This window comes from Myotis lucifugus, unplaced genomic scaffold, assembly GCF_000147115.1.
Source record: "Myotis lucifugus unplaced genomic scaffold, Myoluc2.0 scaffold_83, whole genome shotgun sequence".
In the NCBI taxonomy this organism is placed as follows: Eukaryota; Metazoa; Chordata; class Mammalia; order Chiroptera; family Vespertilionidae; genus Myotis; species Myotis lucifugus.
Window position 1 is genome coordinate 57,337 of NW_005871131.1, and position 21,892 is coordinate 79,228.

Here is a 21,892-nt window from a genome sequence, read left to right on the forward strand (position 1 = left end):
TGCACACACTGTTCCTCGTCCTGTGCTTACTGACCAGAGGGGACCAGGGGTGTCAAGGCCAGGGGAGCACTTTGGGAGCATAAATGGGTCCTCCCTTCATCCAAAGAGGGCAAATATGCCCAGGACAGAAACCAGCAAGGCTGGTCAGGTGGAGTTGGGTCTGGATCTATCAGGTGTGGCTGCCAGAGGCTACAGTGTGTGCAGAGGCTCCAAGATACGTGAGAGCTTGGTGCCTCTACGAACTCAGGGGCCGCCTGTGGGTGGACTAGGTGGGCGCAGGGAATGGATTAGAATGGGCAGGGGTGGGGGTGAGGGGACTAGACAGGGAGGGTGGCCTGCACTAGATGACATTGAGAAGTGAGAAGCAAACTGGGCAGAGTCAGGGACTGATGTGAGGGTGGGAGTGGCATGAAAGAGGCAGCTGACAAGCGTAATGAGGTCAGTGGCCGGGGGTCTAGGTGGGAGGTGCGTCCATCCATGCCAGAGGAAGCCCCAAGCCCATGTCCCCAAGCCCATGCCAGAGCAGAGCCTGGGCCCAGGGTGGGTGACAGGGTGTGTGGAGCCCCCTGACTTCTCTCTCTTGGCCCCATGGACAGGGTTCTGGAGCAACTCAGCAATCTGTCCAAAGAAGTGAACCTCGACTACGAGCGCAGCATGAACAAGATCAACTTTGACCAAATTGTCTCCTCCAAGCCCGACACATTCTCCTACGTGACCCTGCCTAAGAAGGAAGAGGAGAAGGTGCCCAAGCAAGGTGAGGGCGTTAGGCAAAGGAGGACCTAGGGCCACCCACCCAGCCAGAGCCCCTCCCTCCCCTCCTTCTATAAACCCAACACTCACCTGCACCTATCCTGTCCCCAGCATTCATCTCCCTCCTTTTCCTGTCTGCCTGGGGAGCTGGGTGGTGGGTGAAGGTTCCTTTAAAGAACAATAGTCTGAGTAGAACAGAAGGAGCAAAAGGTAAATGTGTACTAGGAGAACAGTGGTTCAGAAGTGGATGAGAAGGGCTCTCTGATTGTCTGACTTCAGGACATGTGGACCTTTCTTCCTCCAATAGCAGGAGTAGTTTGGCATTGCTGCGACTCCATTGGACAGGTGGCAGACTGAGTCGGAGTAGGCTGTCAGGTCCCTCCAAGTCCTCCTGGCTTTGAGCCCCCCAATCTCTGCTAATTTCTTTTCCTGGGGTCCATCTTCCACATGTATAAAGTGCCCAGGAAGCTGGGTCGGGTGTGGACAGTGGGCATTCCAAGTGTCCTGGTGGTGCCCACATCTTTTCTTGGTATCCCAGGGTAGGCCCAGATGGGCATCAGGGGTGGTGTGCAGAGTGGGCAGGAATGGATGGGGGGAGGGTGCTCACCCACTTCAGAAGGGTCTGTGACCCAGAGGGGCCTGGAGGAAATTCATTTCCACATGAGAGCAGGCACCTCATTGTGGGGCCCTAGGGCCCCTCTAACAGACCGTGGAAAGAGAGGGGTTCTGGGGACGTGTGTGCCTCTTTCAGGGAGGAGGCAGGAGCTCTGTCCCTCTAGATCTGTCCTGACCCCGGTTGTGCCCTAGGCCCATCTGACACTGGCCCTTCCACCCCCCCACCCCCACCCCCAGGGCTGGTGAGTATCCCCAAGTACCCTTTCCGGGAGCAGAAGGGGGACTTCACCTTTGTGTCCTTGCTCACACGGCCGGAGGTCATCACAGCCCTCAGCAAGGTGCGGGCTGAGTGCAACAAGGTGATCGCCATGTCCCTGTTCCACTCGAGCCTCTCTAAGTACAGCCGCCTGGAGGAGTTCGAGCAGATCCAGTCACAGACCTTCACTCAGGTGCGTGGCCACCCAGGGCACAAAGCAGCAGCATGCAGGCCAGAGCCTCGGTGCTGACAGGCCAGACCAGGGGCTCCTGGGGAAGCCCAGGGCTGATGAGCCCGTGGTGAGGCTGAGAGCCCTGCTCTCCTTCACACCAGGCCTCGCCTCTTCCTCGACCTCTGGTAGGCTGGGGTGGGTGCCAAGGGGGGTGCTCACCCCCAAGAGAACAGGAGAGCCAGTCACTTTCCATCCGGACCCTAGTGGCCTCTGAAGCAAAAGCAGGAACTCGATGCACCCCATGTCTTCCTGAGGATGGGTACCAGAGAGAAGGGGTTCTGCCTCATGGGAGACGGCTGCCAGATGGCCGAAAGCAGTGATGGCGAACCTATGACACGCGTGTCAGAGGTGAGGTTGATTTTTCTTTGTTAAATGGCATTTAAATATATAAAATAAATATCAAAAATATAAATCTTTGTTTTACTATGGTTGCAAATACCAAAAAATTTCTATATGTGACACAGCACCAGAGTTAAGTTAGGGTTTTTCAAAATGCTGACACGCCGAGCTCAAAAGGTTCGCCATCACTGGCCTAAAGGCTTCCTCTGTCTCTGCCTCTCTCTGCTCCAGTCTATGTCTCTGCCTCATTTCTGGTGTCTCTGTCTCTCTGTCTCTGTGTCTCTCTCCCTTGGCTGGAAGGAAAGCCCTGCTTCCCCCAGAGCAGCCTGGTTCACAGGGTCGCGGGAGGGTGTTGGTTGGCAGGGATTGTCAATAAGTTGAGGTTGGGGGAGATCCCTGTGTAGCCATCTGAGTCCTGAGGCCACTAGAGCATCCTGGTGCCTGGAGTCCCTGAACATGGCAGCTGTGGGCAGCGGTTCCCTAGGGTGGCCACGTGATGCCACCTTTGGCCACTCCAGGTGCAGATGTTCCTCAAGGACACCTGGATCAGCACGCTCAAGGTGGCCATGCGCAGCAGCCTGCGGGACATGAGCAAGGGCTGGTACAACCTCTACGAGAACAACTGGGCGGTGTACCTCATGTCGAAGCTGCGCAAGCTGATGGAGCTGATCAAGTACATGCTGCAGGACACGCTGCGCTTCCTGGTGCAGGACTCGCTGACCAGCTTCTCCCAGTTCATCAATGAGGCCTGCTACAGTGTGCTCGACTGCACTGATGACATGGAATGGGGCGAAGATTTCATCAACAGCCCCTACAGGTGGGCCCCCTGGGCCGAGGCACCTGTTGACACCAGAACTATCCCTTGCCAGGCCCCAGTGGCTAGGGTGGTGCAGGGTGTGGGGACCAAGGGGACCAGGGTCAGGGTGCCCATCACTGCCAGGTCCTGGACAGCAGGGAGCTCCTGGCTTCCACCCTGGTTGTTGGCTTCCGTCCTGGCTTGCATTTCTTCTGTGGCCTTCATTCTCTCAGTCAGTCACTGAGTTACTCATTTGAGAAATATTCTCTGAGCCAGGAACAGGCAGGGTTTTAGGGGAATAAGAGTGGCATGACCCTTGCACTTACAGGAGAATAGAGAGAGAGAAAAAATAGACACAGTCATTGCCTATCTTGACGGGCTGTGAAAGACCCTGGGAGGAAAGGGGCTTTGCCAGGGGTTCAGGTAGGAGGTGACATCTGAACCAAGACTTGAGACAGGGAGGAAACCAGCTGGGAAGAGATGTGGGGTAGGTGGAGGGACCAACATGTGCAGAAATATGGAGGGAGAAAGAAAACTGGGGCAGTCAAGGAAAGAGAGGCCAGCAGCTGTGGCTGGCGTGGGGAGGGCAGGGAAGGCTGGTCAGGTGACATAGGTGAGACCAGGCCAGATCACACAGAGCCTCCTGGGGCCATGATCAGGGCTGGATTTATTCTAAGTTTGGTCAGCAGCTCTCAGAGGGGAGAAATGATCTGATTTACATTCTAGAATGATGCTTTGGATTTGTGGGGACAAGTGAGACAGAAGAACAAGGCTTCTGCCATTGTCTAGATAAGGGGTGACAGGGCTGGGACTTGGTGGGACAGATTTGGGGCAGTGCATAGGCAGAGGGGAAGCTGGCAGGACTCAGGGTACATGGGATGATTGAGATGCCATCAGAGGTCCGGGTGGGCGGGTGGCAATCCAGAACGCAGAGGGGAGGCCCAGCTAGTATCCAGGTTTGAGAGTTGTCATGTGTAGTGAGTATCGGAAGCCAAGGCTAGAGAGCTCCCAGGGAGAGTGGGGAGCCGCAGTGCCCAGGGTGTGGCCGACCTGTCCTGACGAACTCAAGACCACACAGAGGGTCCTCCCCCTCCCTGGTGCGCATGGAATTCTGGGTAAGTGGCTAGAATAGCAGAGCCTGTTTGGCTGGTCTGGGGCTTTCTCTCTGGTAACTTGGAGGTTTCTGGGAGGAGGGAGGAGGCAAGTCTCATCATGGAGAGCTCAAGAGCCACCATGGCAGCAGAAAGAGCAGAGGGCTGGGCCTGTTGCACTCGGGCCTCCTCAGGCCCCTGCCTATGGTCAGCCCGCATTGCCCCACAGGCCTCGGAAGAATCCTCTGTTCATCGTGGACCTGGTGCTGGACAGCTCAGGAGTGCACTACAGCACACCGCTAGAGCAGTTCGAGACATCTCTGCTCAACCTCTTCGACAAGGGCATTCTGGCCACCCACGCAGTGCCCCAGCTGGAGAAGGTACCCACAAGGCCCGGGCACCTTCCGCTCTGGCTGCTAATGGCTTCCGCAGCCCCAGGTGCTGCCCTGAGTATTAGAGCAGTTCAGCCTTATCATGGCCTCCCACCTGGCTGCAGTGTGCTTCGCCCTTTAATTCTTGAATAGCCCATTTCATCCTCACCATAAGCTGAGTTGGGAACCATCAACATCCACATTTTGTCATGAGACTTGGGGGAAGTTTGGCCAAAGGTCACATAGCTGCTGTCAGACCTGTGATGCCAACGGAGCTCACTGGCCCGCTTCTGCCACAGCCATGTCTGACCCAGATCCCACCTTCTTGACCCCACCCAGCTCCTGCCCTCTCTCTTCAGCTAAGATGTGGACACAGACCAACCGCCACACTCTAGTCAGAAGTCCCCATTTCATTACCAGATCTGCACAGAGCCCAAGCCCTGGTCCAGCAGCCTCTGTAACTCCAGTCCCCTCTTGTCTTCCTTGCTGGTCAGTCAGAGCCATCAGTGACCTGGTTGTCCCATCTGTTTCTTTCCTTGGCAATGGGCTGAGTCGGGCACAGACAGAAAAAGACAGTGCCCCTTGGTGGACTCTATGGGGCTTTGGTCTTGTATTGATCCACAGCCCTTCCCTGTCCCCACCCCCACCATGCTCTCTGTGCGTGGCCACACTCAGTCTTTGGATCACATTTCCAACTCCTCTGCCCACCTGCTCATGGCTCATCCAGTTTTGTGCCTCACCCCCACTCCACAGCTGGTGATGGAGGACATCTTCATCAGCGGTAACCCCCTGCTGGAGTCAGTGGGGCTTCACGAGCCCCTGGTGGAGGAGCTGAGGGCCATCATCGCCAACGCTGTGCGCAAGGCCATGATCCCACTGCAGGCCTATGCCAAGAAGTACAGAAAGTACCTGGAGCTGAATAACAATGACATCACCACATTCCTCAAGTGCGTGTGTGCGTGCGTGCGTCTGTGTGTGTCTGTGTGACCCCCATGCATACTCTCACCACCCTCTACTCCTCGTGTGCCCGCTGTCCACAGGGCCTACCAGACAAAATGCCCATCAGCTGAGGAGGTGGAGAGGGTGGTGCTCACCCACCTGCGGGAGAAAGAGATCATGGACAGCTCGCTGCCCAGCAGCATCGTCATTGGGCCCTTCTACATCAACGTGGACAATGTCAAGCAGAGCCTGTCCAAGAAGCGCAAGGCGCTGGCCACTTCCATGCTGGACATCCTGGCCAAGCACCTGCACAAGGAGGTGGAAGACGTAAGTCGTCCCCCCCCCGCGGGTCCAGCCCCAGTGACGGAGCAACACCTGTACCCTTGTGTCCAGGGTGAACTCCAACAAGCAAGATGTCTCCAGTCAAGGTCAGGGGTGTCTGCAGACACCAGGCCAGTGGAATGCCAGTGGAAGTCATCCTGCCTTGACCCTGGCTGTCCCATATGGGGGGGCCCAGAAAGGGGGTGCTGCTACCTCCTCTAAGCTTGTAGAGAACTGGGAACTCCTCATGAAGAACAAACACCCTGAGATGGGTTGTTTCACAGAGCTGAGGGTGTGCAAATGCAGGCCTCAGAAGTGTGTGTGTGTGTGTTGGCTTGGCCCAGGAGGCTGGAGAAGGTGAAGTGTGCTTGGTGATGCTATTGCCCCACCACAAGGCTGCAGCTCCCCAGTGAGCCGGCTGCAGGATGTGGTGGAGTGGGAGAAATTTCCTATCTGGAAACACTGGGGACCAGGAAGGGGGAGCAGGCCCCAGGGAAGGCAAGAAAGAGGCACCTGGCCTCCCTAGTGCCCTCCCACCGCCAGATCTGTGAGGAGTTTCGCAGCATCAGCCGCAAGATCTACGAGAAGCCGAATAGCATAGAGGAGCTGGCTGAGCTTCGAGAGTGGATGAAGGGCATCCCTGAAAAGCAGGTGGTGCTGGAGGTGAGGCGCACACATGGGAGCCAGGGAGCGGGGGTACTACTGTCCAAGATCCTGGTAGGGCTAGATGTCATGTGGGCAAACTGTGAACTGGGAGCTGGGAGTTATGGACCATTGCTCAGTTCTGAAGGCAGGAGCTGGGAGATCAGGAACACTGAAGCCAGAGGTGAGGTAGATACAGAAGACAGGTGGGGCTAGGGAGAGCTATGAGGCTGGGTGCACGGTGAAAGTTCGGAGCTGTGCTGTCTAGGAGGTGAGGAGGGTGGAAGATATGGGTCAGGGGCTGAAGGTTGGAGGTGTGGTAGCCATGGCCCTTGGAGCTCTGAGCCCAATGCTGGCTTTGCACCCCACGCCTCCTCCCCGACCCCAGGTCTCCCCTCTCTGGAAGAGAGCAGCCTCTCTCTAGCACCCATCACCTTGGGGAGCCCAGGCACACAGGCATTCTCATCACTGCCTGTCCCTACAGGAGCGGATTGCGAGGGTCATGGATAACTACCAGATCATGGATGAATTCCATTACAACCTCAGCACAGATGACTTCAATGACAAGTGAGTGGGAGCTTGGTCCCCACCCTCCCTAGGTGGGTGGTGGACAGCAGGAGGTAGGGCAAGAGGTGCTAAGCTACAGTGGCTTTCAAATATCCTTGTGACCATGGCTGTGCGGTCACACCAGAAATGCCCTGCCAAGATGCCAGAGGCCATCTTGATTTCAGCTGTGACACCCCCACCCCTGCCCCATCCAGATGGGCTGCCAACAACTGGCCTTCTAAGATCCTCGGGCAGATAGAGTTGGTGCGGCAGCAGCACATGGAAGACGAGGAGAAGTTCCACAAAATCCAGGTTATGGATCAGAACAACTTCCAGGAGAAGCTGGAAGGGCTGCAGGTAGGGTTTGGCTGAGGCTCTGCTGGGATTGGCTCCCAATACACAACACACACACACACACACACACACACACACACACACACACACACTTCCCCAGGACCGGGCTTTGATTCTTGTATTCAGGAGTTGCTATGTCAATGTTTGATGGAAGAATTGGTGGATGAATGAACAAATGTCTGAAAGAATGAACTGAAAAAAAAACACAATGAATTGAAAAGCCAGAGGGGAGTCTGGGTAGCAAGCTCCAGAAGAATTCAGAGTAGCAAAGAGCCCCAACTCTTCTGTTGTGTCCTTCATGCCCAGTGGGCAGTGGGCTCCGTGTTCAGGGCACTGGGTCCTTCTCTGATTTTGCTGTTACCGCAGGGTAGTCAGCTGCCTGTGATGGGTCAGCTGCCTGCTCACTCTTGGAGAAGAAAGTGCTCTCAGAACTGGGAGATGCTGATGCCTAGGGATCTTGGGCTTCCTGGGTGCATGTGGGCATGGGTTGGGCCACAGAGGCCTCTGACTCCTTGCTCCTTGCTTGGCCCACAGCTTGTGGTAGCTGGCTTCTCCATACACGTGGAGATTGCGCGAGCACACGAGATCGCCAATGAGGTGCGGCGAGTCAAGAAGCAGCTGAAGGATTGCCAGCAGCTGGCCACGCTCTATAACAACCGCGAGCGCATCTTCGGCTTGCCCATCACCAACGTAGGCCTCCAGTGGGCACCCTATCCTCTAACTCCCAGGGTTTGAGAGGGATCCCCTGTGTTTGTGGCTATATAAGAACCCAGCTACCAGGTTGCAGGGCCCTGGCATTTGGGGGCAGGACCAAGCAGGCTGCAGAGAGGAGATAACCCACCCTTGGCCCTCAAGGCAAGGAGATTGGCTAGAACCAGGCAAGAGACCTGAGGGTCAGTGCAGGCATTGCTCAGCCACTCGGAGCCCAGAGCCTGAAGCGGGCAGGAAGAATGGAGTCCAGGCTCAAGTCCACGGGGCAAGATTAGGGACAGCAGCCAGGAGCAAGGATGGGGAGGGGACCTGGCCCAAAGGAGCAGCATAAAGAGATAACCCTAAGGCAGCCCTGGGTCTTCTGTCTCTGCAGTACGACAAACTCTCCAGGATGGTGAAGGAGTTCCAGCCCTACCTGGACCTCTGGACCACAGCCTCTGACTGGCTGCGCTGGTCCGAGAGCTGGATGAACGACCCCCTGTCAGCCATTGATGCTGAGCAGCTAGAGAAGAATGTTATTGAGTCCTTTAAGACCATGCACAAGTGTGTGAAGCAGTTCAAGGACATCCCAGGTAGGTGATCAAGCCAGTCCATCCCCTGCTTCCCTGCCTGTGCTCGCTGCTTCTCACACCCGCCTACCCTGCCCGGCAGCCTGCCAGGAAGTGGCCTTGGACATCCGGGCCCGCATCGAGGAGTTCAAGCCATACATCCCACTGATCCAGGGGCTACGGAACCCTGGCATGCGGAACCGGCACTGGGAGGTGCTGTCCAATGAAATCAACATTAATGTCAGGCCCAAGGCCAACCTGACCTTCGCCCGCTGCCTTGAGATGAACCTACAGGACCACATTGCGAGCATCAGCAAGGTGGCTGAGGTGGCCGGCAAGGAGTACACCATTGAGCAGGTGGGCAGCCAGCAGGCTCACCCTGCCCCACGCAGGCCCTGCCCGACAGCATAGGAGGACGGCAGTATTGGGCTCCATCCCTGAGGTCCTTCACCAGTTCTAAGGGTTGAGGTGCATTCTGTTAAGTGAGTTAATAATGGTCCCCTGGGGGCAGGGACAACATCCTCTGCTTCTGGTACCCACATGTGCCTGGCACAGAGCTGGCCATGACACGTGGGTGGAGAAGACCAGTTATTACTCAGGTACTTCTCTCAAGTGACTTCCTCTCCCAGGATGGAGCTAATAGCATTGCCCTCATTTAACGGATGAGTAAATTAAGGCTCAGAGAGGTTCAGCAAGTTGTTGGGGTGACATAGCCAGTAAGGGCTGTAACTGGGACCAGAGCTCCTAACTAGCACCTTAGCTGTCTCCCAATATGCATGTACATGCATGTTGTACTCATGTAGCACATGTGTGAGAGCCAGTTGGCTTTGAATTCAGATGAGGGTCCATGGGGGATTTTTTGGCCAGACAAGCAGAAAGTATTTGCCAGAGGGACCCAAGGGAAGGTCATGGCCAGGCAGAGCCTGCTCTTTCCTGCAGTGCGGGTCAGACAGGATGTGGGCCAGCCCTTTTCAGGACCCAGACTGACTTGTACCCCACCCCAGGCACTGGACAAGATGGAGAAGGAGTGGTCAGCCATCCTGTTCAATGTGCTGCCCTACAAGGAGACAGATACCTACATCCTCAAGAGCCCAGATGAGGCCTCACAGCTGCTTGATGACCATATTGTCATGACCCAGAGCATGTCCTTCTCGCCCTACAAGAAGCCCTTTGAGCAACGCATCAACTCCTGGGAGAACAAGTTGAAGCTGACTCAGGTGGACCCTCCATGGCCTTCCTTTATTCCTCCCTTACCCTGGCAGCATCCGCCCCATAAGTGGCTCTTTATGGTGTCTGGGTGGTGCTCGAAGCGCTGGAGAGCCTTGTCTCCTGGCTGTCTGGCAGGACCTTCGTCCAGAGGAGGGTGACTAGAATGGGGCTCTCCATCTCTAAGGTTTGGCTGCTAGAGAAGGCAATTCAGGATGTGGGGGTGGGCTACTACTTGGTCCAAAGCTCTGGCTAAGGAAGGGCCTGAAACCTGCCAGCAGACCTCCGAAGGACTGCCTGGACTTGGGACAACTAGAACCTCCAGTCTTGGAATTTTCTGGACTGGACACCACAAAGCCCTGAGGTTCCCTATGCCCTCTCGCACTCTGCCCTGAACCTCCCATTCCTGTCTCATTCAGAGCTGGCTTGGGGTGAGGTTGCCAGGGCACTAGGGACTGTACTTCTGCAGAGCTTTCAAGGTCAGAGGCAAGGGCTGTCTACAGAGCCTTGGAACACTGTGCTGGGGCGAGGCCTACCTGTGTGATTCTGACAGCCCCTTCCCCGGGGCCTCCTGGAAGCTTTTTGGAAACCTCCAGTGAAGGCTAGAATCCAAGTGAGGAGGTCGTGTCTGTGTGTTCCTTAGACCACCCAGAGATACCTGAGCTGGTCAGTATTATCCCTGGGTTCCCTCTTTTGCTCACGCTGTCCCCTGCACCTGGAGTTCCATCCCTACCTTCCATCTCCAAGGCTCAGAATCAAGCAGCCCTCACTGATTCCCCACACCTGCCAGCAAGGGGTTCCCATCATAGCCCTTGGTCAGTGCCTCTTACAGAGTATGTCGCTCATGCCAGGCTCTTGGTGATCAGAGACAGAACTGGCCATTTAGTGGACTGTGGGCTCCTTGAGGGCAGGACCACATCCTGTTCCCCTCTGCTTCTCCTGGTGCCCACACGGGCCTGGCACAGAGCTGACCATGACACGCATCTCAAGAGGAAGAGAATGAATGAATAAATGAATGAATGAAATGAATGAGTTTGCATTGATCGGAAAAGACAAGAAATAAATCCTGAAAGGGGAATTTGGAGGCAAAATTGGGGGGAGGAGGGGAGGTAGCCTGCTTTGAAGATGTCTCACTCTTGAAATAATGTTTCAGAGTATTTTACAGATCTCAAGCTCAAGTCCCAATACACCTCAGAGAATTCTGGGTCACAGACCCCAAAGTCCTGTCAGGCAAGGAGGCCAATTGGGCTTCCATGCACTGGGGATTTTTCCTCTGTTACTTCAGGGTTTGCTGGTTTGGGTGTGGTTCCTCCTAGGGAAGGGTGGCTCCCAGCTCTTGTGGAGGCTCAGGCATCCTGTGGGGTACTTGGGTTTCTCTGGAGGGCAGGCATTTATGCAGCCTCTTTGTTCCTGGGAGTACTGTGGCTGACAGTGCCATCTAGAAATTTCCCCACAGACACTGGCTCTGATGCCAGTTCTCTGCCCAGCACTCGGTGTGGTGAAATGTCTAGGTCATGGGGACAGGAACCCCCTCTTGGACCCTGGATGCTGACAATCCATGCCTTGCCCAGGAAGTGCTGGAGGAGTGGCTGAACTGTCAGCGGGCCTGGCTCTACCTGGAGCCTATCTTCAGCTCTGAGGACATCAATCGGCAGTTGCCCGTGGAGAGCAAACGCTACCAGACGATGGAACGGATCTGGAGGAAGATCATGAAGAACACCTATGAAAACCGGGAGGTGAGCTCACACGGGGATGGGATGGGGAAGCCGTGACCCCTAACGGCCCCGTCACATTGTTGGGAGCCTCCTGGTCTCACCTCTCCCTGAACAAGAAAGGTTAGAGAACAAGTCCAAGGCTTTGGTCTTGGCCTATGTTGCCAAGTGAGCTCTCCAGTCATAAGAGACACTCCTCAGAAACACATTATTGTCTTCATGGAAATTTTCCGTCCACATTATCATTTTAAAGTCCTGCAGCAAATCAAACCCCTTGGCTCTGTTTAACCCTAATTCTTTTGACCATGGACTTTTGTCCGTGGGACTGACACAGGTGATAAATGCAACCCCTAGCTCAGGGCCATTTTCCTGCCCCTGTTCCTTCCCAGGCCCCACTGAGGGTCTCTGGCCCATATGGGTGCTCTTTGAGCCCACCTTAATGCCTCCCAGTCGGACCATGCTCAATTCTGGTTTCTCTCTGGCCCGGGCCACGCAGGTAATCAATGTGTGCTCTGACCAGAGGCTGCTGGACAGCCTGCGGGATTGCAACAAGCTGCTAGACATGGTACAAAAGGGCCTCAGCGAGTACTTGGAGACCAAGAGGAGGGCCTTCCCCAGGTGAGCACCACCTGCCCCATGCCCACTCTGTCAGTGCCTGCCCACATGGCTGGGGCATTGAGGACCCCACCCAGGCTGGGCTGCAGGGGTTCAGTTGTACTGGGACAGCTGGGCCTCAGGGGGTGCCTGACCCACTCCCTTACCAGATTCTACTTGTTCCCTTGGCAGATTCTACTTCCTGTCAGATGATGAACTACTTGAGATCTTATCCCAGACAAAGGATCCCACTGCTGTGCAGCCCCACCTGCGCAAGTGCTTCGAGAACATTGCCCGGGTGGGTGACTGGGCCTGGGGCTCCAGGCCTTGGGCTCAGGGCCAGGAGCATTGGGACTCCTTCCCAAGGAGAACAGCTCTTCTCTAGCCCGAGTCCTTTTAGCAGGAAATGAAGTGGCGAGTGAGATGCACCTGGGACCTGTGGGAGGAAGGTCAGCTGCAAAACTCCCAGCTCAGGACTGGGGACCCTGTTCTCAACTCATCTAGGGGAGCCCTGTCCCCACAATACACTGAGTTGCTGGCTGGATTGAGAAACCCATGAGGCTAGAGGCTCCTGACTCTCCTTGTCCTCATTGTGCCTACAAGGGAGGCTGCACAGACCCGTGCAAGAGGGGGACTTGCAGGCAGGGTTAGCCTCCTTCCCCAAGTGGGCTGGCTGGACCACAGCTCGGGACAAGGCAGACCCATCCTGCCTGAATACACAGTCAGGGAAGGCCCAGCCCAGGCAGATGTTCAGGTGGGCCCCGAGGCAGGGCTGTCTTCTGGAGGTGAAGGGCACAGGCAGGTTGGCTCGGGGGCTGTGGTGGGTGGAGCCTCTGGGCACACCTGGTGCAGCCCCCACTCTTGTTTGCCCCACCCACAGCTGCTATTCCAGGAGGACCTGGAGATTACACACATGTACTCAGCAGAGGGTGAGGAGGTGCAGTTGTCCTTCTCCATCTACCCGTCCAGCAACGTGGAGGACTGGCTGCGGGAGGTGGAGCTCAGCATGAAGACCAGCATACGGGACATCATCGAGAGGGCCATCAAGGCCTACCCCGAAGTGAGTCATGCCTCTCACCCCAGCACAGCTTCCCAGCCTCGTCGTCCTTCTGTTTGCGCTTTGCTCTATGATGGTAGCTGGGCTGCCTACATGCCTCATCCTCAAGCTACAGCCTTGGGGATCTCTGGAGAGAGGGGGTCCTTGAGGCCTGCTCAGGGAGGAATCTAAAATAGGCTCCATAAAATGAGACTTGCTCTTAATAATAATCCATTGCTGTTATATTTTAAGCACTCACTATGTGCCAGGCCTGGGCTGGGACTTCACCCACATTACTCCTCCCAGCCCCACAGTCAACAGCAGGGCTGGGGGTTAACCCTTATCCTACAAAGTCAGTTCAGAGATATTTTCTGCCCAAAGGCCTGTAACTTACAGGTAGCAGAGCCAGGGTTTGAATCCAGGGCTGAATGTCCCTGATCCTGCGCTCCCAACCCTCTGCTTCAACGTCTCTGTTGAGGAAGTGATGACTGCTCACCCCTGAGGGGCCCAGAGCTTAATGGCTTCTCTGCTTTTGAGGTGGAATTAACCACTTGAGCCCAGAGTTTAAAAAAGACCAAAGCACACATCTGTGTTTAAGGGAAAAGGCTGCAGGGTTGGGACGGCCAGCTGCCTGGGTCAGCCCTGCCTGTGTTATCTTCCCAGATGCCCAGGACCCAGTGGGTTCTGAACTGGCCTGGCCAGGTGACCATCGCTGGGTGCCAGACCTACTGGACTATGGATGTGGAAAAGGCCCTGGAGGCCAGCAACATTAGTAACCAGCTGTTCCCCCAGCTCGCGCAGCAGGTGGGAGTCAGGGGGTCATCATCCGCTCCCCGCACATCCCAGTCCCTCCAGGAGCCTGAAAGAGGCCTTGGGTTGGATCCAAACAGCAGGTCAGACACCCCAGGAATGAGTGCCTCACCACCAGCCACCAGCGGGAGGGACTGGGGGTCTGAGGAGAGCTCTGAGTCCAGGCAGGTTCCCTCTCCAGTTGGTCACTGAGGGAGCCATATCTTGCACCATCCTCACTACAGCTGCTGTTCCACATCTTTCCTCAAGCTCCTCACCAGGCCCCACACCTGGCCCTTGAAGGCTCAGATGGCACCGTACATTACAGGGAGCAGATGCCATGTGTGTGTCTCCATTTCTGTTCACTTCCCTGCCAGACTTCTCATGCTACCATACCTTCCCTGTGCCCCTCCCATCCCAGACCATCAGAAGCCCCCAGGATAGAGGGGTTGTTCCTGACAAAAGCCCACGCTCTGTGCAAAGGAGAGAGACCCTACCCCTTGCATGACTCTGCCCAACAGTGTCCCCCAACTCCTGCAGCTCAGTGACCTGGTGGCCCTGGTACGAGGGAAGCTGTCCCGCATGCAGCGGGCAGTGCTATCGGCACTAATTGTCATCGAGGTCCATGCCAAGGATGTGGTGGCCAAGCTGATCCAGGAGAAGGTGGTCACTGTGAATGACTTCGAGTGGATCTCACAGCTGAGGTGAGGAGGCAGGAGACCTTGGCCCAGAAACCACCAGGGTCAGAGCAGCTGCAGGCTGGGGCCAGGTGAGGGTGGAGAGTCAATCAACAATTGCTGTTCTCAGTCCTCGAGGCCCTGGGACAGCTGGGCAGAGGTACCTAATGCCCTTATTCACCAAAAGAACCACATCTCGCCCTAACCGGTTTGGCTCAGTAGATAGAGCATCGGCCTGCGGACTGAAGGGTCCCAGGTTCGATTCCAGTCAAGGGCATGTACCTTGGTTGCGGGCACATCCCCAGTTAGGGGGTGTGTAGGAGGCAGCTGATCAATGTTTCTCTCTCATCGATGTTTCTAACTCTCTATCCCTTTCCCTTCCTCTTTGTAAAAAATCAATAAAATATATTTAAAAAAAAAAGAACCACATCTCCTCAACCACATACCCTGCCCGGTGGCCTATGGTCCCCATGGCCCAGGAACCCATTTTCCTGCAATTCCAGGTACTACTGGACGAATGACAACCTGTACATCCGAGCTGTGAATGCTGAGTTCATCTATGGCTATGAGTACCTAGGCAACAGCGGGAGGCTGGTGATCACACCCCTCACGGACAGGTAAGAGTCTCCCTGCCCACAGGCCCCCCACACTGGGACCCTTCCCCCAGCTCCAGCTGGCTCAGAAGAGCAGGGACAAAAGGTGCAGCCAGTCCATCAGAGCATGCAGGGTCATGAGCATGGGCTTCGGGTTTAAAACCAGCTCTGGAGGCACAGAGCTGCAGCGCCCGTGGATCTGGAGTTGAAAAGGCCTTCGAAGAGCTTCAAGCCGGTCACTGACACTCAACAGAAGGTGAAGCTTGCAGACATACAGACTGAACCGCTAAACAGAACAAGCAAGCATGCCCGTCTTACAGATACAGAGATTATGGCTTTGGTAGACGAGACTAACATGTAGGAACGTGTAGGAAGAATGTTTATTCTTCAGTCCAGGGAGGAAATTTACAGTCAGATGTTACAGAAACAGAAAATAGCAGGAGAAAAAATGAAAGGATTGGGACAGAAAAAATCCTACCTGGCGCACAGCGCGGAGGAAGCTGAGGACATTGGGAGATGCTGATGGCAGGAGGGGCACAGCAGGAAGCCCCCAGGGTAGCTCTTCCTCCTGCCCCCTTCCAGCCCCTGCAAGGGAAGGGGCCTGTGCAGGGAAATGGGCTCTGCTTTACCCTGATGGACGTATTATCTGGATGGTCTGGTAACCCTATGTTTTTACATCACCCTGAGCCCCTTCCAAATCCCAAACCTGTTTTTTATCCTGGCTCTGCCTGCCACCCCTGCCTAAGACACTCCTCTCCCTGGGGGTGAGTTCTGAACTCCCAGGAGAGGGAAGATGGCCAGGACAGATAGGGGAGCTCTGCCTATGCCCCCTACTAGTCACGCTGGTCAGACCAATAAAAGGCATCTATGAAAAAACACACCAAAAACAGCTCCAACTGTCACAGGCTGAGTGACCTGGGACAGGTGACTCAGCCCCTCTATGCCTTAGTTTCCTCTGTGGCTTCCTCCGGGTGGTTATGAGAGTTTCATGAGCTGATACATAAAGCTCATAGCTCAATAAACATTAATGGATGTGAGCGTTACAATTTTTTTTCCACCCAAATACTCCTTTCAACATGCCAGAGTAATCAGTTGTTTCCTCTTGCCGACTGTATTTAGTAGCAGGTTTTCAAGTTGGGTTTTGACTAAGGGAAGTGAAGTGTGGCCACAGATCAGCCTTCTCAGTGGGTGTCTATTTGTTATCCTGGCTCTGCCTGCCACCCCTGCCTAAGAGGTGTGTGTCCCCTGGGGTGAGTCCTGAACTCACTCCCAGGCCACCGGGTGGGGTGGGGGAGCACTGCACAGGCTGCCATCCAGGCTGCCATCCTGGAGGAGGAGCAAGAGCCGCTCATCCTCGGGGCCAAGCAGGGGAGGCTCTCTCTCTATGTCTGTGGGAATCCGTGTGCACCTCCTCTCTCCCCTGCAGGTGCTACCTGACCCTGACCGGTGCCTTGCATCTCAAGTTTGGGGGCGCCCCAGCTGGCCCAGCCGGCACAGGGAAAACAGAGACCACCAAAGACCTGGGCAAGGCCTTGGCCATCCAGACTGTTGTGTTCAACTGCTCTGATCAGCTCGACTTCATGGCCATGGGCAAGTTCTTCAAGGGCCTAGCCAGGTGAGGCTGGTGTGCGGGTGGCACAGGCCAGGGCAGGAAGGCTGAGCTCTCCTGGGGACACTGCCAAGAGGAGCCTCACAGGATGGGGAGGGCACAGGAGGGATAACAGGAGTCAAAGGCTCAGCCCCTGTGGGCACTGGGGATGCTGGTAGGCAACAGGGTTGTGGCTGAGCTGATAGAGATCACTATGGTCACTTCTTCTCCAGTGGAGCCAGAGGGGCCTTGGAGGTGTCAGGTGGGCTCTGAACTCATATCCATCTCTTGTTCTCACCCCATTTAGTTCTGGGGCCTGGGCCTGCTTCGACGAGTTCAATCGTATCGACATTGAGGTGCTGTCTGTGGTGGCTCAGCAGATCACCACCATCCAGAAGGCGCAGCAACAGCGGGTGAGCCATCCCCCTCCACCCCCCGCAAGTCACCACCTCATCACTTCATCTATACCTGCCACACCTCTGCCTTCTTGTGACTCCCCACCCTGTAGGGTGAGAAGCCAGGCACTGAGCCTGCCCTGAGCCCAGCCTCTCTCATCTTATAGAGGACTGGGCACTTCCCCCTTCCCCTACCTGGAGCTCTCCCTGGGGCTATTGTAGCCAGTCAGGGAGCCCACATCCCTACCCCATTCTGAGGGTGGCTCCCCCTCCAAGTTGCAGTGGATGAAGAGGCCCCGCCCTCTAGCCTTGTTCAGAGTGGCCAGCAGTCTTCTCCTGGGAACACGAGCTGGGAGGCTGGCAAGTGCCACACCTCCAAACTAGTAGGGCCTTGGGTCTCAGTCAGTGCTCAGCTTGCTCAGGTCTGGGTGTGGGAGATAGGAGATTTGTGAAGACCTCAGGTAGCCAGGACCTGGGAGGCCATAGGTAGCTACTGGGACCAGAGGTCCTAGGCCAGATCCTGAGAGAGGAGGCAGCTCGTCATCAGGGATCCAGTCTAGGCTGGCCAGCTATAGTCAGGACAAGGCCATCCACAGGGGAGGAGGGGCCCATCCAGAGCAGGGGCAGGCGAGTCAACCCTGCCACCCTGTAGGTGGAACGCTTCATGTTTGAGGGCATCGAGATCCCACTCGTGCCATCCTGTGCGGTGTTTATCACTATGAACCCAGGGTATGCCGGCCGCACCGAGCTGCCCGATAACCTGAAGGTGAGTTCAGGCCTGGTAGGCCACCCTGGGCACTGGGAGGCAGCGGAGCCTGTGGCCTGGGCTCAGAGATGCTAAAGCACTTAGGAAAGGCACACAGCTGCCAGACATCAGGGATGTCACCCCCCAGCAGCCTTCCTGCTCAGAGGTGGTGAGGCCCATTCCTAGGCATGGAGAGGAGGCCCCAGGCTTGGGAGAAGTCAGGGGACAGATTCAGGTCAGCACAAAAGGCCAGTTTCTAATGGGCAGAGTGGTCCAGCCACAGAGGAGTGTAAGCCTCAGCTTGGGCAGGCATGCTGCCGAGAGGGATCTAGGCATCGGCGGGGGAGGAGGGCCGTCCATAACGGGGGTAGTGCTCTGGCGGGGAGGTCTGCCTCTCCGTTCACCTGTGCACCGCGGGCCTCAGGCGCTCTTCCGGCCTGTGGCCATGATGGTTCCGGATTACACCATGATCGCTGAGATCTCCCTCTACTCCTTTGGCTTCAATGAAGCCAGTATGCTGGCCAAGAAGATCACCACCACCTTCAAGCTGGCTTCTGAGCAGCTCAGCTCTCAGGTGAGGCCCTGCCCCAACCAGCTTCCAGGCTCTGAGAGCCACTGTCTGCCCCCAGCAACCCCGTGAGATAGGAATTACATCCCCATTTCTCAGCTGAGGACACTGAGACCCTAAGCAGCTAAGAGACTGGCCAGGCTCATGCAGTGCACAGGGGAGCAGGAGCAGGAGCCAGGAACAGATGCCCACCCTGCTAGTTCAGGGACAGTGGAAAGTCAGCCATTAATGAGGAGGCCAGGGGCCACACAACCCAAGGCTTCAGGTCAGGTGCACCTGGCCTCATGTGGACAGAGTGGGATAGCCAGCCCCCCACCTGAGCCTTCCAGCCGCGGGCCTTGCACTCAGCGTGCTGAGCCCAGGTTTCAAGGGTAGATGCTGTTGGTTCAGGCACCAGCACTGGTGGGCAAGCTTTCCTGTTGGCTCCATTCTCAGCATCCCCTTTGCAGTGGCAGAGATGAGACCCAGCTCTGTCTGGATTCACATGCTACCAGCTTGGTTTCTCTTTCCTAATAGTTCCAGAAAAAGTCTCTAGTATAGGTCACCCCTCTCTGGGTGACCAATTCATGCATGAACACCAATCACTGTGGCTAAGGGGAAACCATATTGCCTTTGGCCAGGTGGATCCCACCAAAACCCATGGGCTGGAGGAGACACAATCTATTACTGGGAAAAACAGCTGTCCACCACAGTGCATCCTGGGTGCTGATACCTCCACACACCTTCCTTCTAACCATTCACTTTCAAAAATGCTTTCCTCTTTATTTATTTTATTTATTTATTTAATTTTTTAAAATGCTTTCCTATTTTTAAATGCTTTCATCTTTAATAGAGCAACTATTCCTCCTACCAGTGAGGACTTAGTTTCCAACAAGCTTAACCTGCCAGTTGGAGCATCTGCTACCTGGTGGTCAGTGCACATCATAGCGAGCAGTTGAGCGGCCTTAGCATATCATTACAGTGACCCCAAATCAAGCCCAGTCTCTTCATTCAAGTCCAAGATGTCTAGTCTGTGGGTCCAGATGTATCCTATGGCCTGGCACCATGGGGCAATCTGATAAATTGAACTGTTCCCAACACCTGCTGTATATTGAAGAGAAACAGGACCAGTGGGAAAAGCCATGGTAGTGTGACTGAAAGGGTGGGTCCGGAGAGATGTTACAAGAGAATCTTAGAAGGACGTTCAAAGGCACACATGGGAAACGCCTTTGTTCACTTTGTGAATAAAACTCAGCGCCTCCCTGCTCTTGGCACCATGCTGGGGCTGCAGGGATTTAGTTGCAACCCAGGCAGTCTTTACCTTCAGGGGCCAACAGTCAAGCAGGGGCACAGAAGGGTAAAAGGAGAGGCTGCTAGGATGGGAAGAAGGAGGTGGTAGAGAAGCCTGAAGGAGGGTGCCTGGCCCAGGCTGGGGCTTGCCGGTGGTCATAGATGGCCTGCAGGGGAAGTGACATTTTAGCTGCAAGCTGGGCAATGGGCCAGATGCCAGGTGGGAGACAGAGTGTTCCAGGCAGAAGCCCCCAAAGGGACAGTGCACACCTACTCCCTCCTGTGCGGTGGCAACAGGATCACTACGACTTTGGGATGAGAGCTGTGAAAACTGTGATCTCGGCTGCTGGGAACCTCAAGCGAGAAAACCCCAGCATGGATGAGGTAAGTGCCCTCCAGAGGGGTGCCCGGGAGAGGGCTCGAGGAGGGCTCCAGAGCGGCTGGAGGGGCATCTGGCCTGGGCCACCCTGAAGACTTCTCCGGCCTCTGCTGCAGGAGCTGATCTGCCTCCGAGCCATCCGTGACGTGAACGTGCCCAAGTTCCTGCTGGAGGACCTCAAACTCTTCTCTGGGATCGTGTCAGACCTGTTCCCCACCATCAAGGAGGAGGAAACTGACTATGGCATCCTGGACAAGGCCATCCGCAAGGCCTGTGAGAAGAGCAATCTCAGGGATGTGGATGGTGAGCCCCTGGCCCCTGCTGGCTCCAGCCACCTTGGGATCTTGGGCAGGGGAACAGAGACAGGCAGACCAGCCTCAGAGGCCCTCAGGCCTGGCCAAGTGTGCGGAGGGCTGGGATCTCTGTCAAGCAGCCTGTGGGGCAGAGCGTTGCCCCAAGCCCTGACTCCAAGCCATCGGGTGATGGCTGTCTAGGTGATGATTACTCTCACACTATACTTCCTACACCAACCAATTCTGACACTGGCTGGGTGTCTTAAAACTCAATTCAGTTCTGATGCTGATCAGAGTTAGCACACACCCCACAGGTTAAGGGCTCCGTTCCAAAGACTGTTCCCACTTCAGATTCCTGTTACATGTAGTGGGTCCCCAAGTTACCCACAAGTTCTGTCTGACTTGGCTACAGATCAGAGGTTCCCACGACCCCCTCCTCAGGTTTGACCATTGGCTGGAACGGCTCACACAACTCAGGGAAACACTTACTCTTGTTTATTGGTTCATTAGATAAAGGACATGGTAAAGGACACAGATGAACAGGCAGAGGAGGAGATGCATAGGGTGAGATTTGTCCCATAGAGTTGGGGTGTGTCACCTGCAGCATGTGGATGTGTTCACCAACCTGACACTCTTCAAACCCTACCCTTTGGGGATTTTTATGGAGACTTCATGTAGGCGTGATCAGTTATTAACTCCACTTCCAGCTCCTCTCCCAAGTTCCAAGCTTCTAATCATGGCTTGGTTCTTGGGACAAGCTCCCTCCCAGGAGCTCAGCATCAAGAGTCACCTCATTAGACCAAGAGTTCCCAGCACTCAGGAAATGACAAAGGTCAAGGAGCTCTGTCAGGAACCAGGGTCAAAGACTAAATATTAGAAAAGAAGATTCTCCTAACATCCCTCTTACAAGCGTTTGAGGAGCTCTGTCTCAGAGACCGAGGGCAGAGACCAATATATATTTACTAGAGGCCCAGTGCACGAATTCATGCACCAGTGGGGTCCCTCAGCCTGGCCTGAGGGATCGGCCGAAACCGGCTCTCCGACATCCCCCGAGGGGTCCCAGATTGCAAGAGTGCAGGCCAGGCTGAAGGACCCCACCAGTGCATGATTGGGGTGGGGCAGGACACGGGAGGTTGTCCAGCAGGGGAGGGACCAAGGGAGGGCTCCAGGGTGTGTCCAGCCCATCTCATTCAGTCCCGATTGGCCGGACCCAGCAGCAAGCTAACCTACCAGTTAGAGTGTCTGCCCCCTGGTGGTCAGTGCACATCATAGAGAGCAGTTGAGCATCCTTAGCATATCATTAGCATATTACACTTTGATTGGTTGAACGGATGACCAGACACTTAGCATATTAGGCTTTTCTTATATAGGATTATTTCACAGTGAGGAAGCTGGTGGCATCCCCTCCCCCAGACCTCTTGCCGTAGCCTCTCCTCTCCTATGAGCAGTCCCAGCATTTGGCTCCTCTTGGGCCTTGCTCCTCCCTCACAGAAGCATGTCCTCTGCCCTGTCCCTGATTGGGGCTTGATGTCATGAT

General features: G+C 55.5%; 1 protein-coding gene and 1 pseudogene across 1 annotated transcript in view; both read left to right on the forward strand.

Annotated features, from left to right (window-relative positions):
• Positions 1 to 21,892, forward strand: part of DNAH1 (dynein axonemal heavy chain 1) — a 74,853-nt gene that overhangs the window by 23,935 nt on the left and 29,026 nt on the right. Inside the window, exons 9-34 of the mRNA XM_023755744.1 lie at positions 597 to 754; positions 1,603 to 1,814; positions 2,711 to 3,009; positions 4,309 to 4,459; positions 5,204 to 5,397; positions 5,491 to 5,716; positions 6,254 to 6,373; positions 6,837 to 6,919; positions 7,114 to 7,255; positions 7,787 to 7,942; positions 8,337 to 8,535; positions 8,615 to 8,868; positions 9,516 to 9,728; positions 11,289 to 11,453; positions 11,926 to 12,047; positions 12,216 to 12,321; positions 12,904 to 13,083; positions 13,723 to 13,863; positions 14,389 to 14,552; positions 15,029 to 15,142; positions 16,545 to 16,733; positions 17,014 to 17,119; positions 17,754 to 17,867; positions 18,271 to 18,420; positions 19,981 to 20,067; positions 20,179 to 20,365. Of these exons, the coding sequence (XP_023611512.1) occupies positions 597 to 754; positions 1,603 to 1,814; positions 2,711 to 3,009; positions 4,309 to 4,459; positions 5,204 to 5,397; positions 5,491 to 5,716; positions 6,254 to 6,373; positions 6,837 to 6,919; positions 7,114 to 7,255; positions 7,787 to 7,942; positions 8,337 to 8,535; positions 8,615 to 8,868; positions 9,516 to 9,728; positions 11,289 to 11,453; positions 11,926 to 12,047; positions 12,216 to 12,321; positions 12,904 to 13,083; positions 13,723 to 13,863; positions 14,389 to 14,552; positions 15,029 to 15,142; positions 16,545 to 16,733; positions 17,014 to 17,119; positions 17,754 to 17,867; positions 18,271 to 18,420; positions 19,981 to 20,067; positions 20,179 to 20,365 (4,232 nt within the window). The remainder of the gene's footprint in view (positions 1 to 596; positions 755 to 1,602; positions 1,815 to 2,710; positions 3,010 to 4,308; positions 4,460 to 5,203; positions 5,398 to 5,490; positions 5,717 to 6,253; positions 6,374 to 6,836; positions 6,920 to 7,113; positions 7,256 to 7,786; positions 7,943 to 8,336; positions 8,536 to 8,614; positions 8,869 to 9,515; positions 9,729 to 11,288; positions 11,454 to 11,925; positions 12,048 to 12,215; positions 12,322 to 12,903; positions 13,084 to 13,722; positions 13,864 to 14,388; positions 14,553 to 15,028; positions 15,143 to 16,544; positions 16,734 to 17,013; positions 17,120 to 17,753; positions 17,868 to 18,270; positions 18,421 to 19,980; positions 20,068 to 20,178; positions 20,366 to 21,892) is intronic.
• On the forward strand, positions 15,246 to 15,928 carry LOC102418769 (annotated as a pseudogene).